Source organism: Peromyscus californicus, unplaced genomic scaffold (assembly GCF_007827085.1).
Source record: "Peromyscus californicus insignis strain IS unplaced genomic scaffold, ASM782708v3 Scaffold_3__1_contigs__length_106647218, whole genome shotgun sequence".
Taxonomy (NCBI): domain Eukaryota; kingdom Metazoa; phylum Chordata; class Mammalia; order Rodentia; family Cricetidae; genus Peromyscus; species Peromyscus californicus.
In genome coordinates this window covers 100084081-100102032 of record NW_026294551.1, presented here as the reverse complement: position 1 = coordinate 100102032, position 17952 = coordinate 100084081, and the positions used below count along the sequence as shown (strand labels likewise).

The following is a 17952-nucleotide window of genomic DNA, read 5'->3' as shown; positions in this document are numbered from 1 at the left end:
CTACAACCTGCTCACATGCTAAAGCTAGCAAAGCTAGAGGGCTTTAAGTCAAGACTGATCATACTGTCAGGAGAAATGAACATGTCTGAAACATTTAACAGGTGAGGATATACAAGACAGCTCAGCGGGTAAAGGTGACTGCTGTCAAGTCTGACGACCCACGAGGCAGGAGGAGAGAACTGACTCCTCACAGCTGTCCTCCGGGCAGCACACATGTGTTGTGGCCTGTGTGCCCCACCCCAACGAACTGAAAATATAATAATAAAACTTAATAGGTCTGTGCTACCCAGTGATGAGGCCGAGATCAGGCTCAGGCAGAACTCTGTACCAGAGACACCACTGGCTCAGTGGCAGTCAGCACAGGCTTCGTGAGCCTCAACCACTCTCTGGCTTTCTGAGCCTGCCTGATTCGTACTCTGTAAAAGCCACCTACTCATTTCTGTGGCTCTGTAATGGTGACACACAGCAAGATGTCAAGACATCTTAGTCTCCTTCATCTGAGAGGCTCACAGTACCTCTCCTGGAGTTCAGCAAGGCTTCTCTTCCATACCAAGGTGTGAAGCTTTTACTGTTCACACAGCAGGACACAGCTCTTCTGTGTGAAAGGAAAAGTAAGTACTGCTGGGTACAGAGGTAGATCCAGAGCCAACAGCATGGAAACCACTTCCTGGCTTGGGGGTATCCTGCTGTGGCTGCTTGTCTACAGTCTACAGGCTTTGGGTGTAACTATGGTAGAAGAGTAGAAAGTAAAAAAATCTACATCAGGATTAACATGTTGCTTGCTGGGTGTTGGTGGCTCACGCCTTAATCCCAGCACTCAAGAGGCAGAGGCAAGTGGATCTCTGTGAGTTCGAGGCCAGCCTGGTCTACAGAGCGAGTTCAGGACAGCCAGAACTACACAGAGAAACTCTGTCTGGAAAAACAACAACAAAACCATGTTGGGGCTAGGGAGTTAAAAGCATTGGCTACTCTTGTAGAGGTTCGGGTCCCATCACCCACATGGTGGTTCACACTGTCTGGAGCTCCGGTTCCAGGGCAGCCCACATCCTCTTCTGGCCTACTTGGACATCCAACATGCACATGGTGCTCACACATTCATGCAGGCAAAATACTCAAACATATAAATAAAATTTTAAAAGAGAGAGACAGATTAACAAGTAAAAGAAGCCAGTTTTCAAAGGAAAACTGAAAGCTCTTCCTAACCCTGAATCACTGTGTGAACAGAGCTCAATCAAATACAAACCTAATACAAAAAGACCACACACTGCCTGGCTAGATGCTTTTGGGGCTCCTCAGCTCACCATCCCCTTCCATTCTTGGGGGGTGCTTTGCCCTTTCTTAGAAACCTATTTCTATCACATCTAACTTTCCCTCCATCTTTCCTCCTGGTGGCTACTGGGTTTTTCACGTTACAGATACTGTTTTTCTCTGAAACTAATAAAATTATCCTCATGATTCCTTCTGAGTCTGTTTCTAAGTGCTTTTATTGTTGAGACTAAGAACCCTATAAGGGAACCTCAGTTTCCCCACTAACAACCATCCTACCCACCACAGCACTAAGCATTTCAGCAGCTCACCACATGCTCTAGGCGCATAGGGACCAAAGCCTGGGTATGCACCATACCTATAGAGAAAGTGAGGCCTTTCCCTGCAAATTCCTTCCTCAGGTCTGCTACAAATTTTTGTCGTATATGTTCTTTCTGAGAGAAACAAAAAGATACCAATTATCCATTGCATCACAGTGTAGAAGCACTTTAAACACTGGCCATAGGCTACATGGTTTGGCTTCTTTCCTCAAACCTGGCCGTTGCTCAAGTATGTCTGAGAACTCACTTTATCAAGTTCGTAGAACTCAATTCGTTCTTCTTGGCTGCAGCTTCTTCCAATAGGGGACACGTTCAACATGCCATTTCGGAATTCGATGAAAGTTCCCCTGGGAAGGAAAAGCCCCCAAATACAAAATACCTTATTTACTTAGGCAACATTACATTCTACACAGCGAGAGTATGTGACCCAGGTTTCTCATGGGCTGTGTGTGTACCATGGAAGCTTTGAGCCACATAGTATGATAGACTCAAAATGTAGCTAATCCAGATTGAGCTGGATAGAGATTTAGCATGGAAAAGATTCACAGATTTTTTTCATGTGTGTATGTATGTGTGCATGTAAATGTGAATGCGCAAGTGGAAGCCAGAGGTCCATAGTGGCTGTCTTCACTGATTGCTCTCCACCTTATTTTTTGAGACAGGGTCTCTCACTGAGTCTGGAGCTCCCCAATTCACCAACAATGCCTAATCAGCAAACCCCAGGGATCCACCTGTTTCTGCCTCCTCAGCACTGGGCTTGTAAGCATGCATTACCAGACCCAGCTTTTTTGAGGGTGCGAGGGGAGCAAGCTCAGGTACCCCGGCTTGAGCAGAAAGCGTTTTACTGGCTGACCTACCTTCCCAGACAAAGTAAACGGAGATGTAGTAAGGAGACAAAACTACAAACTCCTAAGAGGAGGAAGGACCCCAAGGGAGGAATCCCCATACCCCACTTTTTGAGACAGGGTCTTATGTAGCCCAGGCTGTCCTTGAACTCATCATGTAGCTGATGATATATGACCTGGAGCTTCTGATTCTCCTGCTTCCACCTCCCAAGTTTTGGGATTGCAGACTTAAGGCACTGTGTCTCACTAGTCCTATTTTATATTGACTATTTGGTAAAATGATGTTTTGGAATACTGGGTTAAACAGGGCATGTTACTACAATTACTTTGTGGTTCACTGTTCCTACTGTAACTGATTAGGAGCATCTCACAGTAATAAAGGGCTGGGAAAGGATCCCAGCATAAGAACACTTGCTCCTTCAGGAGTCTCACATCTGTTTCTGAGGCATTTGCTTTGCTAGTGAGCCCCTGAATAGACTGATGTCATTAGCAGATGATACAGACAGGTTCTGAGACTATGGAGCCGTGCTAATGACTCAGGAAATCTTATTCAGAGGCAGACTGCTCATTCCGGCTTGATGTGATCACAGAAAAGGAAGCAGACCAGGGAAGATGGCTAGAAACTTATTTAAATCATGTTTTTAGTTTTAGACTCAGAATACACATTTAGATTTTTGTTTTGTTTTTCGAGACAGGGTTTCTCTGTGTAACAGTCCTGGCTGTTCTGGAACTCACTCTGTAGACCAGGCTGGCCTTGAACTAACAGAGATGCCTGTCTCTGCCTTCCAGGTGCTGGGATTAAAGGCCAGTGCCACCATGCGCGGCCTAAAAAAAATTTGTTTTTAAATGTATTTTGTGAGAGGCAGGTCGGATAGGCCGTGTGTAGGTCAGGGACAACTTGTAGGAGTTGAGTCTGTTCTTTCTTTCTTTCTACCACAGGGGTCCAGGGAATTGGGGACCTGCTCCATCACTTTGGTCCCTTGAGACAATCTCTCCATGAGCCTGGCTAGATGGCGGGTCAGCAAGTCCACTGGTCCTGTCTCTGTCCTCCACAGTGCTCAGACAGGCGTCCATGGGACCACAGCTAACTTCTTCTGTGAGGTCTGGGGATCTGAACTCGGTTCTCCAAGTCTGCAGAGCAAGCACTCTTCCTCACTGAGCCTAGAACCCTCTCCTTCCTACAATGTGGGTTTTTCAGCAGTGCAGGCCAAACACATTTGGATTTATATGACATCCGGCCTGAAGGCCTCCTTAAGACTTTCAGACTGTGGGCTTCTGATACTTTTTAAAATTATGTGTGCTCATGTACGTGTGTGTACCTGTGTGTGTTGTGTGTGTGTGTGTGTGTGTGTGTGTGTAATGTATGTGTGCACGTAGTGTGCAGCTAGTGTTGGACACTGTTTTCACCACTGTGCTCCAGCTTATCTTCTGAAACACTCTTTCCTCGAAGCCAGACCTCACTGCCTGACCCCAGTGACTCTTTGTCTCCACGCCCTCACGGTTAGTTTCAGATGGCATGCCCATACTCGGTTTATGTGGGTACTAGGGATCTGAACTTTGGCCTCATGCTGGTGTGGCAGGTACTTTAGCTACAGCAATCTCCCGAGACCCTTTTTTTGAGATAAGATCTCACTCTGTAGCCGAGGTGGACCAGGAACTCACTATGAAGCCTAAAATGCACAGCAATTCTCCTGCCTCAGCTTCCTACAAATTGGCCGACATCATTGACTCTCACACCTGCCCCTACCCAGTTTTGTTCAAAACAGAGTCTCACTGTGTAGTTCTGGATGTCCTGGAATTCACTCTGTAGTCCACTCTGCCCTCCAACTCACAGAGATCCACCTGCCTTTGCCCTCCAAGTGCTGGGATTAAAGGCGTGCGTCACTATACCTGGCCTCTTCCCTTTTTATTTTTATTTATTTATTTTTTTTCTGAAATAGAAGTCTAGCTATAACTCCCAAGATGGCCCTGAACTTGCGTTCTTCCTGCCTCAGCCTCTCTAGCACTGGGATTACAGGCAGAAGCCACCATATCGGGCTCTGTGCTCTTTATGTGCTATTTCACAGGGTTCTCTCTCCTGACAGCCCTGAGCCACAGATTTCAGTGTCCAGCACTCCATCACATGGGCAGCCATCTTTTTTTACAGCCTCTTCATGTGGCTGGCTATACAGACTGTTTCCAAGTAGTTGTATTAAGTGCTGGCTTCTGGCTGTGATCATGAATCCACCTGGAGAACCCACTGCTCCATATTTCAGAAGAGCCTCCTTTGTTAAGAGTGAACCCACCTTTTCTTAGGGAGTTTAATTTTTGCAATGTAGCTCAGACAGTAGTTGATCAGGTCCTGGATCACTGCCTCTCCCAGATGACCTTGAATACTCTAGGTAAACAAAGCATGAGTTATTTCATATAATAGGAAGAACTTTTAAAGTGGCTTCATGGCAAACCCAGGTCCTCCAACAACACAGGCTGGCCAGCCGCGACAGTGACACATCCTGCTGTCCTTTCACCTCTTCCTCTCTTCTGTTGGCGGAAAACGTCCGGCAAACACAGACACCCAGCAGAAGCATCTTCTGCTTCATCGCTCAGGGACGAGTCCGTTCTCTTTCACACACTTCCCGGAAGGGCCAGAGAGCTTACCGCAATTGCTCTTAATGCTAAGTACAGCTTCTCTTCCACGGCCCCTGGGTGAAGGGCCTGCTCTAGCTTTGGCTATTGTAATAGAAACATTGGACTCAAGCAGCTTTAAAAGGCCATTATAAAGATGTAGTCACTATCTGGAATAAGCAACAGCTGCGTGGGCAAAATTCAAACTTAACAAAGAATACAGTGTGAAGATTCGCTCCCTCCCACCCCGCGCTCCCCAGCATGTGCCCGGAGGCATTCACTCATTATCACATGTAATGTGTTGTTCTATGTCCCCCTTTTCTTTATTGTTTTTATAAATTTTGAGACAGTGTCTCATTAAGTTGCCAAGGTTGGTCTTGAACTCACTTTCTAGCCCAGGCAGCCCCTGAACTTTTGACCTTCCTGCCCCAGCTGTGCTGGCTTACATATGACATATTAGTAGTAATACAGAATGAGTTGTATACTTGAGAACTTACCTGTTTACACAAAAGCTTCCCATCTTTGTATGCTACCAAGCCATTCTCTGGAAACACATAATCATACTTCTCAATCACTACAACCAAAACAAAATAAAACTGAGGATGTATTGAATAGAAACTGGCCTTTCTCTGTCTTCCTCCACACCCACCCCAAGGACCCCGCTCCGCACCTGCAGGCTGTGCCAGCCCTTCTCATCAAGAGGCTGGGGACTCTGGCAGTAGCTCTGACTCTAGGTCTAAGGGATGACAGAAGAGCTGCAGACGGACCCTGCCTCCAGCCTGCCAGTGTGCAAAGTAAGATGCTGGCCCATCCCTGTCGTGAGCCAGCAGGGAACAAGGGACAAAGAGGATGGCCACACTCTGGTCTCAGGCTTGCCAGATCAGGTCTGCCAGGCTGAACTTTTTAAAACATTTATTATTTTGTGTGTACATGTGCATCTGGGCATGTATATGCCATGGTGTGTGTGTGTGTGTGTGTGTGTGTGTGTGTTTGTGTGTTTGTGTGTGTGTGTAGGTCAGAAGACAATCTGTGGGGTTGCTTCTCACTTCTATGTGTGTTCAGTACTGGACTTGGGTTGACAAGTGCCTTCACCCACTGAATAATCTCCACCCCCAAAATAATTTTTTTATAAAAAAAAAAAATTTAAAAAGCTGTTTTAGCTGGGCGGTAGTGGCACACGCCTTTAATCTCAGCACTTGGGAGGCAGAAGCAGGTGGATCTCTGTGAGTTTGAGGCCAGCCTGGGCTACAAAGTGAGTTCCAGGAAAGGCATAAAGCTACACAGAGAAACCTTGTCTCAAAAAAAAAAAAAGCTCTTTTTAAAAGATGATTCTTATACTCATTTAGACTTGAAGAGTAGCATATAACCCACAAAAGATCTGACTGCCTCTGTTTCCCAAGTGCTGGGACTAAAGGCATGTGTTATTATGCCCACCTATTTGTTTTTTAGACAGGACCTCATGTAGCCCAGGCTGGCCTTGAACTCATTATATAGTCCAGCATGACCTCAAGCTCACAGCAAGTCTCCTGAGTACTAAGACTACAAGTATGTCCACCACGCATGCTGATGCAAGGTGAGCTCTTAAGTGCCTTCTAGTAAGTGTTTTGACTCTTGTTACATATATCTTCTCTCAAACACCCTGCTCTGCCACAGTGATACAAACCTCTCAGAGCACGTTGTTAAGTACACTCTGGAAGCAGGAATGGTGATCACCCTGTGACAGGATTTTCTGGGTTGAATATGCCTCGTTATGTTGCTGATAGCATTTCTAAAGACAGCAGCTCTGAGGAAGATGACACAGACTGCAGAGATGACTCTTCCCAGTATCTGATCTGACCCACAGACTTGCACTTTCAGATAAGACATGCTGAGTCCCCAGTCATGGGACCGACCATGATCCCCAGGACACACTGGGCAATGTCTGGAGACAGCTCCGGTTGTCAAACTGCATGTGGGTGCCTGTGCGCATGCACTCTACTGACATCTAGTGGCCAGAGATGGTACTAGGTATCCTACAATGAACTATCCTGCCCAAATGTCCTTAGTACTAACATGACTCTGGGACAACAGTGTGGTTTTTGTCTATTTTAAACTCACGTTGGTTTAAAAAAAAGAAAGAAAGCCGGGTGATGGTGACACATGCCTGTAATCCCAGCAATCGGGAGGCAGAGGCAGGCGAATCTCTGAGTTCAAGGCTAGCCTGATCTACAGAGTAAGTTCCAGGACAGCCAGGACTACATTAAAAAAAACTGTCTCAATAAACAAACAAACAAACAAACAAACAATTAATTATTTGGTATATATGAGTACCTGCATGCATGTATGTGCACCTCATGGGACTGGAGTTACAGACAGCTGTGACCTGCCATGTGGGTCCTGGGAGCTGAACCTGAGTCCTCCATAAAAGCAGCAAGTGCTCTTAACTGCTAAGCCATCTCTCCAGCCCCATCTGACCTTAAACTCATGACTCCCCTGTCTCAGTCTCCCAAGTGCCTGGCTCACAGGACAGCATTCCACACTACAACCAATAGTGAAGAACTACCCTACCCGTTCACCAATCTCTCTGCTTACTGTTTCTCGCAGGCCAGCTATCTCAGAAGCCCCGGGAAACAGGTTAATAACACAGTCTGTACAGCAACAAAGACTTGAGTTTACACCAGAGTGTACTCCCTCAGCAGGGTTGGGCACCAGAATTTGGGTGGGATACTTGCTAAAATGTATGCTCAGGTCTTAGAGACCTGCTGTTCCATCTCCAGGAAAGAAGCCAGAAGACTCTCCAGCTAGGTGTGGTGGTTGATGTCTGTTACTCCAGCACTCAGGAGGACAAGGTGAGTTGGAGCCCAGCCTGGGCTACAAAGTGAGACCCTACCACAAAGGCTCTCTAGCTTCCTAGTCCTGGGCTGGAGACCCTGGTGATGCCGGGAGTCTAGGGACGCTACGATTGGGGAACCTTGGAACACATGCCTTCAGGGCTACAGGGACAAGGCACTGAGACCAGAGGCATGTACAAATTTGAGTGGACAGCACAGGCAGGAGGTGGGGCCCGGGCTGCAGGGAGAGAGCAGTGAGGGACATGGGAACACTAGAGGGAGAAAAGGTTCCAGAAGTGAAGACACAGACATGCACAACCTTCAAGGTGAGTCTATCGGTACACTTGAGTAAAGTGTTCTGTCAAAGGTCACAGAACTCACTTTTCTAGAACTGAAGCAGAGGCCAAACAAGGGCAGAGACAATGTCTCCCCAGAGAGGGCAGAAAGTGTGCCACATGAGTGATGGTGGCTTGGGAGTGCAGGGGACACTGGGCGGCGGTCTCAGCATCCTCGTGAGAACTTCATCTTGCACTACAGTGTAATTAGCACTTACCATCATTTCCCAGTTGCTCTTGCACTTTCTCAAAATCCGACCCACCTACCACTCCAATTTTGGTCTTCTGTCTCAATGTTTGTAGGAAGCCATCCATTTCTTTTGTAATTTTCTACATGTCAGGAAGGAAAATAGGATGATTTTGAGTGACAATAATCAGATGAAAACTGCAAACTAATTTAGCTCCTATTTTTACACAAGCCCAGTGCTGTTACTAGGAAAAACTTAATATTTAGTTATATCTGTTCACACTTGTCTATTCACATATGTATGGTTATGGGGTTGGTTGTTCTCTGTCCTGTGCAATGACTTGCTTTTTCTATTTTATGTCGTGGTGCCCTTTTTATGCTAATACATAGATTTAGCTTATTCTTTTTTGTCTGTTTTGTTCAAATGTTTATCTGTGCACCACATGCCTGCAGTGCCTGTTCAAATGTTTATCTGTGCACCACATGCCTGCAGTGCCTGAGGAGGGCAGAGATCACCTGGAAGTGGAGTTACAGGTGCTTGTGAGTCGCTATGTGGATGCTGGGTCCTCTGGAAGAGCAGCCAGTGCTCTTAACCACGGCACCATCCCTCCAGCCCAATCTTTTGTTCTTTAAAGGTGTTTTATATTACATGATATGATTTAATATGTCAGTAGTGGGTATAGTGTCACAAGCCTGTAATACCAACACTTGGGAAATGGAGGCAGGAGGATCAGGAATTCAAGGCCAGCTTTGGCTACATAGTTAGATTTCCTAAGACTGTCTTTTAATAGACAGACAAAAAATACAAAGGGGTGAAGTAGCATGATGACCGTGGCTTAGAAAGTTACTAAGCAAGAGGAAATACAAAGTTATTATGATTAAATGTCAGCTGCTTTTAACATAAGTGATAGGGATATGGGTTCTCTACAGAGATATGGGTTCTCTGTTCACCATTTTTGTCAATGATCTGTGTGTGTGAGATTTTTCAGGATGCTAGAGTTGGAAAATGATTCATGGAGACCTATGCCCCACCCCCTTTTTAAAAGCTTTTCTCAAGTCCTACTGTTTAGGGATGGAATGACATTTGGAAGAAAGCACCCAGGCAGACAAACTTCTACACACACAGGGAACTGTGCATGCAGACTTCTGGAGTCCACGCTAACGAGACTGAACCCATGCAGGTCACATTATGTCACAACAACTGCAATAAAAGTCAACCTGCTCTTCCTCTTCCAGACTGCACTATGATTAGTGATGTCTAAGAATACACATGGATAAAGGCAGGAAAGGCTGATGATAAACAGATCTGCTACTAAAATATTTTAACCACAGTACCCAGCACATAGGAAAATTCTCTTTCAAATTACAGTTTTATTGTTACGATTGCTTATGATCACTGCAAGCATATTGTTCCAAATGTCTACAAGAGAATACATTCTGGATCCCCTGGCTTCTTTGCTATTCTATACTTCATGCTTATCTCTCCCCATTTACCTAGGAAATAGAAGCACTTTCCCAGTAGCATATCTAGTACCTGGAGTGCCCTCCACCCTAGAACACTGAAAGGAAAAAACGAACTGGACAACTAACAGTGCCCTGAGGCCCAGGGACTTTAACCACAGCTGCTGTAAGAAGCTGAGGCGGTCAGGGTTTCACTGGTTTCAGTTTCCTTATGTTTGAATGGTAGTAACTGGGCGGTGGTGGTTCACAACTTTAATCCCAGCACTCAGGAGGCAGAGCCAGGCGGATCTCTGTGAGTTCGAGGCCAGCCTGGTCTACAGAGTGAGATCCAGGATAGCCAGGGCTACACAGAGAAACCCTGTCTCGGGGGAGAAAATGGCAGTACTAACTCTCCTGCCCAGGATGAAAGATGGTGAAATACTGCAAGTTCAGCACTGTACAAAGGCTTAGGAATATAGACTCCTGACCACTATGGCTCCTGGGCCAAACTCAACAACAGTTTGTTTCTATAATAACTTCATTTTTAGTCTGTATATAAATACATGTACATGTGCCACAATGTACGAGGACAGGTTAGAAGACAGCTGTGGGAGTTGGTTCTCTCCTTCTATCATGTGGGTTCCAGGAATTGAACTCAGGTCCCAAGGCTTAGGTTAAATGACTCCAACCATGTGCCATCTCAGTGGCCTCTGTAATACATTTATTAGAACACAGCTACTCAGTTTGCTATGGTCTATGGCTGCTTTTGTACTAACGTTGAGTAGTTCTACAGGATATGTTCTACAGAGACAAAACCCTTAATATGTGGCCCTTTACAAAACAGAATTCTGCTTCCAGTTCTAGACTACTATTGGCTTTTGTTGTTTCGAGACAAGTTCCCCAGGTTTGCCTCAAACTCACTACATAGCCCAGGCTGGATCTGAACCCTCAAATCTTCCTGCAGGGATTCAATCCTGTGCTACCTGCCCACCTTACTATTGACTTAACTCATTAGTGTGTATTGAGCAGTGAAGCTGAGTCAGAAAGGGCTCTGGAGAACTTGTGGTAGAATGTTATCACTAGACAGATCAAACTGTGGCTCAGAAAGGTAGAATGAGGTAGAAGGGGTTGCGTGGTGGTTTATCTAAAACTAAGACTATATCAAAAAACTTTACAAAAACTATTACGTTGTAAAGTATATGTGTATGGACATGTCTTTCCCTAAAAGACATGGGTTAGTAAACAAAAATCTCAGTGCCAGGTGGGGGATACTGTTAACCAGAGAGACCTGAGACCCCAAAACAATACAGGCTATTGCCATTGCTCTTGGTTGGCCACCCTAACTACATGGTAAGTCCCATACTGCTGAAGACATTGCACACCTTGGTTGCAAGACCCCAGAGGGGTAAGGCTGGAACTGACATACTGAGCTTTCACAGTGCCGGAAGGTGCCACTCAAACTGCTGGGGGAGAAAAGTCATTAACGGCGCTTCCCAGCCATGGATCCTGCATGCTACAGCACCAACCTGCCATGTGCTCACTTGTGCAATGGCGGCATGATTGCTATGGGGGTAACCAAATCACTTTCTGATTGGACATGAGGCCTGTTCCACAGGAGGGAATTAATGCCTGGTACAATAAACTTAGTCAAAAGCCTGTGGCTCAGGAGCTCATAGACCCTCTGGGGGAATCTCTACTACTGCTGCTTTGCTAAATGAACTTCTTGTCAAACTGCCTCTGAATATTTATGTCCACATCCATAGGTTAATGCTGCTCTCAACCTTGGTACGAAGTTTCTTTTGTAGTGGGCAGTGGTTAAAGCAGACCTGGTCAGAATGCTAAGAGTAATTGCCCTAAATGGGACATCTTATCAATCCTGCCAAAGCTCGGGGGCAGGAAGAATGTAAGAGCCAGAGGATGAGGAGGAATGTTGGGAAATGCTGTCTTCTGGACATATATGGCTGTTGCCCTCATGAATTCACAGCAGCTGTGATTACCTGCACAAGATCAAGTCAATTAACTTTCCATCGTGGATGGTGCTGCTGGAATGTTGCCTGAGACTCTGTGTGTGTGTGTGTGTGTGTGTGTGTGTGTGTGTGTGTGTGTGTGTGTGTGTGTGTAGCACTAAGTGGACTTCATGAATTATTAAAATAAAAAAAAGACATGGAAATGAAGAGGGATGTGTGGGCAGGTGTCCTCCATATGGAACACAGAGAAGTTGGGGGTGAATATGATCAAGATACACTGTACACATGTAACTGCCAAATAAAAAAAGATTATTATTGATTTTTCGAGACAGGGTTTCTCTGTGTAGCTTTGGAGCCTGTCCTGGAACTCGCTCTGTAGACCAGGCTGGCCTCGAACTCACAGAGATCCGCCTGCCTCTGCCTCCTGAGTGCTGGGATTAAAGGCGTGCGCCACGGGGTGGGGGGGTGGTTTTAAAGATGTATCTAAGATTACACTTAACAGGCTTCTAGAATACACCCCCACGAAATCCGAAATGGGTGGGGTAGAGATAGCGACATTCAAGCTATTGGAGCCCAGTCTCAAGTTTGAATTACTCCTGCTCAATCACCAATCTGTGCAAAGGAGGCAGAGAGGCTGCCATCACCAGACTGACTCCACAAAGACTTATCTTTGACCATAACAACAAGGTTTTTGAGGGGAAGGAAGTTCTATTGGGTCCTGCAAGGTCTCAGCAGACAGTCTGGGGACCCCATCACTGCAGGCTGGTGGAAGCCGCTCACCTTTGAGGCTTGATCTGGGCACGGCACTGTCACGAATTTCTGTTATTCTCATCAGCACCCCATGCAACAGGCAATACACCCGTTTAAAGTGGCTTCGGGGGCTCCGAGAAAGTGAGTTGCTCAAGGTCAGACAGCTGAAAATCTGCCTTTGATACACAGCCAAAGGTGACACAGCGGGTGGGGGGGGGGTCTAAGCTGGAGTTACAATCCAGGTCACTAGTCCCCAAGGCCCCCAAAGAAATCCGGACCCAAACTTTCCGGTTTTGAACGCGTTTCCTGCTCGGAAGGGGGTTTTTTTGGCCCCCTCTTCCTGCGCACCCCGCTCAGGAACCTCGTCTCCTGGTCCCCGGGGGGTCGTCACCACGGTCTGGGCGCTGCACGGGCTCCGCTCCACCGCCGCGAGCCTCCCGGGCGCCGCCTACCTGCCGCGGGGCAGTCAGGGTCCCATCCACATCGAAGAGGCAGAGCGCCGCCATGTCTGCAGTCAGAAGACTCGTTGGCACCCGGAACTCCACCCGGAACTTCCGGGTCCGCTCGGAGCCCCGTAGCCCAAGGCACGACGGGAAGGGGAGGATTCCCCAATGGCTCACACAGCATCCACAGGGTTTGAACTACAGTCCCCTAAGATGTAACACAGAAACTCACTTTTTCTTTTCTTTCTTTCTTTTTTTTTTTCTGAGTTTGCTCATACGCTCTTCAAGTTTCCGGAACGAAGTCGGTTTACTTCTCATTGGAGGAGACGGGATCATGGTAGGAAGGGCAGTAGTGGGCGGTGAAAGGGGGTACGCGTTTAGGGGACCCCGATCGGGCCTAGGACTGGCAGGAAGGGTGCCTGGGCGGCCGATTCGGGAGGTCCACCGGTGGAAGGCCCGGGTGTAATGATCTGTTATTTCCCAGCCTCCTCCGTTCCCCTTGGGTCACGTGGGCGGCCAGAGTCGCTGCTGCAACCAGAGCACGCCGCGTCAGTTTCAGGGCCTAACATGTCTCGCTCAGCATATTCTGAGGCTTCCCTTGGAAAGGTGAAGAAGGATGCACAGCTAGTGTCTGTAAGAGCCAGGATCATAGCCTTCCTCTGACTCTAAAGCTCAAACATTGCTCACTATGCTGCTCACTCCAGAGAACCATTGTGCAGTGTGCTGAGGGCTTCCGTGTCTCACGTTTCTGCTGTGTCCCCTTTCCCAGCCAGTTCTCCTAACGTATAAGGCAGTCGGAGAACTGCAAAGGTACTGTGATAAGTACCCCACAGTTTTGATGCCTGGTTTTCCCACTGTGACACAGATTGGTTTACTTCTTGAGGAAGTGTCCCACAGACTTGTGGACCGAAGTTCGAGTCCACTGTTGGCTCGTCAGTAGATCTCTGTTGAAGGTCTGTAACTAAACCTTTCCTGTGTTTATTTGGACCTGCCTAGGGTAAAGGACTGGCCTGAGAGTCAGACTCTGCCCTGTTCGTTCTGTTGAGTTTCCTTGCATTTTTTTTTTTTTTGGCTTAGTTTAAAAAAAAAAAAACAAAAAACAAAACCGAAAAAAAACCAAACAACTTGTGTGTTCAGTTCGTGTGCATATGCTTGTGCCATGGCATGCAGGGGTCAAGGACGTCTTGGCACGAGTAATTTTTCTTCTTCTACCATGTTGGCGCCAGGGATCAAATTCACGTCACCTGGTTTGGTGGCAAGCACCTTTACTTGATGGGATAGCTCACTGGCTGGGACTAGGGTTTTTGTTTGTTTGTTTGTAAAACAGGAGTATGGTACTTATCCAGAGTAGTGTTTCACAAAAAAATAAAGCATCTGGCTTTATCACTTCCTCTGGCAGTCCTGGTGGCTTTCCAGGGTTGATTGGAACCTTTCTAGGGGATGCTTTGCCTTGTTCATTGTGTGATTATCGTGGTTGAGTTCTGAAAGAAACCTCTTTCTTTTCCAGGCTGCCCTCCTTCATGCAGTGCCAAAGTTTCAGGGGCCAGCTGCATGGGGGAGGCCTTTTCACCGACTGTGGTGCTGCACTGGGCAGGGAGATCCCAAAAGGTGGCTGGGGAGGAGGTCTCCCACTTCACAGGAGAAGCCACCAGGCACAGAGACTGAGAAATTCCACACAATCTATCGATTCTATACCATCAGAGCACTTGGCTTTCTATCTCGCCTGAAGTTGGCACAGACAGCTGTGACTGTGGCCGCCCTGCCCCCAGGCTTCTACTTGTACTCACAGGGCCTCATGACCCTCAATTCACTCTGCCTTGTGAGTGGGATCTGCAGCTTTGCTCTGGCCATGCTGTGTTGGATGAGCTACTTCTTCCGGAGGATGGTGGGCATCCTGTATGTGAATGAGTCAGGTACTATGCTTCGAGTGGCCCACCTGACCTTCTGGGGGTGTCGACAGGACACTTACTGTGCTGTGTCAGACATAATACCCCTGTCAGAATCCAAGGACCAGGTCCGGGATGTGTTGATACGCATCCAGCAATACAGTGGCAAGCAGACCTTCTACCTCACCCTGCGCTATGGCCGAATCCTGGACAGAGAACGTTTTTCACAAGTGTTTGGATCGCTGAGCACACTTAAGTAAAGAACAGCAACTCGGCCTCCTGTAGCCTTGGGTGCACTTGGAGTTTAGACAGGAAGGCCAAGAACATTGATGAGGCAGAATCTAATAACCAGGGACTGGGACTGAAGCCCAGCTGGTAGACTGCTTGTCTGGCATGCAGGAAGTGAAACCCTGGGTTCAGTCCCTAGAACTGCATGTAACCAGGCATGGTTGTGTGTGCCTCTTCTTTCAGCACTGGAGAAAAAGTTCAAGGTTTTCTTGGGACAAAAAAAAAAAGAAGATATTAACCAACTTCAGGGAAAAGCCCTTAGTGGAACATTGTACTGAATAGGACACTCCAACAGAGAGTGGCTAGAAGTTTCTATGAAGAGGCACTTTTTGGAGGAATGCTATGTCAAGATCACTGAGGCAGCCCATTGCTATGAAAGCAGAAGACAGGAGGGTTGGCAGAGGAACACAGACTGGAGTCTGGAGACCTGGGTTCTGCTGGACCTCAGCTCCTCAACCTGGGGCAGGGTATTGAGTTACTGAGCCTTGAATTGCACTCTGAAATGGAAGAGCCTTCCTCTCTCATGGGGATGAATATGAAAATAACCAATAATGGCTGAGGCTGGGCTTAGTTAGAGCTCTTGCCTAGCATGTATAAGGTCCTAAGTTCTACTCTCAACACCGTAGAATGGGCAAACCCAGTAAATGCCGTGTGCTGTGTAAGTCAGCAGCTCAGAGCTAAAAACTTGGAGGAAGGCTTCCAGGCTGCACCACTTGTGTTCACCAAAGTTAAATGGCCAGGGCTGAAGCCCAGGGTGGGCTTGTCTTTTTCCCATCAGGAAGTCACTACACCAACTGGGGTAGGGACAGCACCAGCTGAGAATGTGTTGACCACCGGGAGGTCCAGGGCTGCTCACACTGGGGAGCTTTGCACTGTCATCAGGATAGAAGAACTCTGTCCGAGCAACAATTTATCAGCGGAAGGAGACTGTATATGCTGCTTTTCATAATAACAAACACATGCTTACTCGGTGAATTGTACCTGCATAAAAGGAAAGCAGCCGTGATCTCTGTAATTTGACCATTCAAAATGCTTTGTTTTGTAGCTTTTTAGTAATTCCCTTTCTCTCTCTCTCTCTCCCTCTCCCTCCCTTCCTCTCTTCCTTCTTTCTTTCTTTCTTTTCTTTTTTTCCTCTTGAGACAGAGTTTCTCTGTGTAGCCCTGGCCATCCTGAAACTTGCTTTGTAGACCAGGTTGGCTTCAACTCACAGAGATCTGCCTGACTCTGCCTCCTGAGAGCAGGGATTAAAAGTGTGTGACACACTGCCCAGACAGTAGTTTCTTTTCCTGAAGAATTTTTCTTTTAAAATTACATGTATTTATTTGTGTGTGTACCACTGTGCGTATGTAGAGGTTGGAAGACAACTTTTGGAGTCCTTTTCCTCATTCCATTCAGGTCTTGGGGATTAAAGTTGGGTTGTCAAGCTTGGCAGCAGACACCTCTACCCACTGAACCGTCTTGCTGTTCCTCTAGCCATTCTTCATTGCTGTAAAGGAAGCAGAGCGTGAACAAAGTTAACAACAACGGGGGGGGGGGGGGGGGGGGGTACGGGGGACGGGGGGGGGGGGGGGACGGGAGGACGGGGGGACGGACGGACCGGGGACACGACGACACACACACCCCACGAAGCCTCAACCTTTCACAAAGAACTACAGGCAACTTAAGCATTCTGAAAGCAGGAGGAAGTCTTCCTCAGGGAAGAGCACACTAATTAATTATCCAATAAGAAATGGCCGGCCCTGAAAACATACACATACAAGCACAGACTGAGCAGGCTGTATTTAGAAACATGTACGTATGGGAGGGAGGAAAGGGAAGGGGAAAAGGATGTAATTACATTGTAATCTAAAATAAAAAATTTTAAAATGTGCATATCAAATTGTAACCATTTTTCTTCTTTTTTTTTAATTTATTTATTTATTATGTATACAGAAGAGGGCACCAGATCTCATTACAGATGGTTGTCAACCACCATGTGGGTGCTGGGAATTGAACTCAGGACCTCTAGGAAGTGCAGTCAGTCCTCTTAACCTCTGAGCCATCTCTCCAGCCCAAATTGTAACCATTTTATTGTTCAGGGGCATGAAGCATATCCTCAGTATTGTATAGCCATCACTGCTGTCTAATCTAATGCTTCCACTGGAGAGACAGAGGCAGGCTTGAGGCCCCCCGATCTACAGAACCAGCTCCAGGACAGCCAGGACTGTTGCACAGAGAAACCCTGTCTCAAAACAAATAAACATGCAAAATTAATGCTTGACTGTCCCAACTGGGATCTTGGTACTCAGGCCACAGATGTCATCTGCCTTCACCCTCTCTGTGGCCCCCTGTTTTCATGCAGTGCTAACCCATCTCTGAATTTGTTATTCTGACATCTGTAAACAGAACCATGGTATATTTCCTGTGTTTGGCAGCTTTTACTTGGTGTAATGTTTTCAAGGTATTGAGTCTATCAAAGCTTAATACTTATGTGTCAGTGAGAATGTGAGTTTATTCTTCAGGACTTGACTCTGCGGTGAGAGACGGAGAGGAGTCTACCAGCTCAGCAGGTCTGTGGGTGTTTGGGTTGTCTCCACCCCGGGCTACTGTGAAAAACACTAATGTGAACACTACACAGGTCCCTGTTGGTGTCCCTGCTGTGGCTTTTGGGAAAATATTGGGAAGGAAGTAAAGACACAGGAGGGGCTTATTAGGTCCCAATATCCCCGAAGCTGTGTTCCCAGTGACCTAACTTCCAGTAAGTTCCATCTATTTTTTAATTTTTTTTTGTCTAAAGTACTTTTTAAAAATTTTACGTATTTTATGAATATG

The 17952-nt window shown here is 46.8% G+C and overlaps 2 protein-coding genes across 4 annotated transcripts in view; one reads left to right on the top strand and one right to left on the bottom strand.

Annotated features, from left to right (window-relative positions):
• Pmm2 (phosphomannomutase 2) overlaps positions 1 to 13083 on the bottom strand; it is a 30425-nt gene extending 17342 nt beyond the window's left edge. For 2 of the 3 annotated variants that reach the window (XM_052759421.1, XM_052759420.1), the window contains exons 1-6: positions 12977 to 13083; positions 8399 to 8510; positions 5533 to 5609; positions 4717 to 4808; positions 1834 to 1933; positions 1625 to 1700 (exon numbers count right to left, since the gene is read on the bottom strand). In XM_052759421.1, coding sequence (XP_052615381.1) covers positions 1625 to 1700; positions 1834 to 1933; positions 4717 to 4808; positions 5533 to 5609; positions 8399 to 8510; positions 12977 to 13030 — 511 coding nt within the window. In that variant the 5' untranslated portion in view covers positions 13031 to 13083. Of the gene's footprint in view, positions 1 to 1624; positions 1701 to 1833; positions 1934 to 4716; positions 4809 to 5532; positions 5610 to 8398; positions 8511 to 12554; positions 12927 to 12976 lie in introns of those variants that run through there. The other variant, XM_052759422.1, reaches the window with a different exon arrangement.
• A 55-nt stretch (positions 13084 to 13138) lies between these two features.
• Positions 13139 to 16599, top strand: Tmem186 (transmembrane protein 186). Its single transcript, XM_052759425.1, has 2 exons — positions 13139 to 13304; positions 14475 to 16599. The coding sequence occupies exons 1-2, from the start codon at positions 13302 to 13304 to the stop codon at positions 15111 to 15113; spliced, it is 642 nt and encodes a 213-aa protein (XP_052615385.1). The 5' UTR covers positions 13139 to 13301; the 3' UTR covers positions 15114 to 16599.
• Positions 16600 to 17952: the final 1353 nt, after the last annotated feature.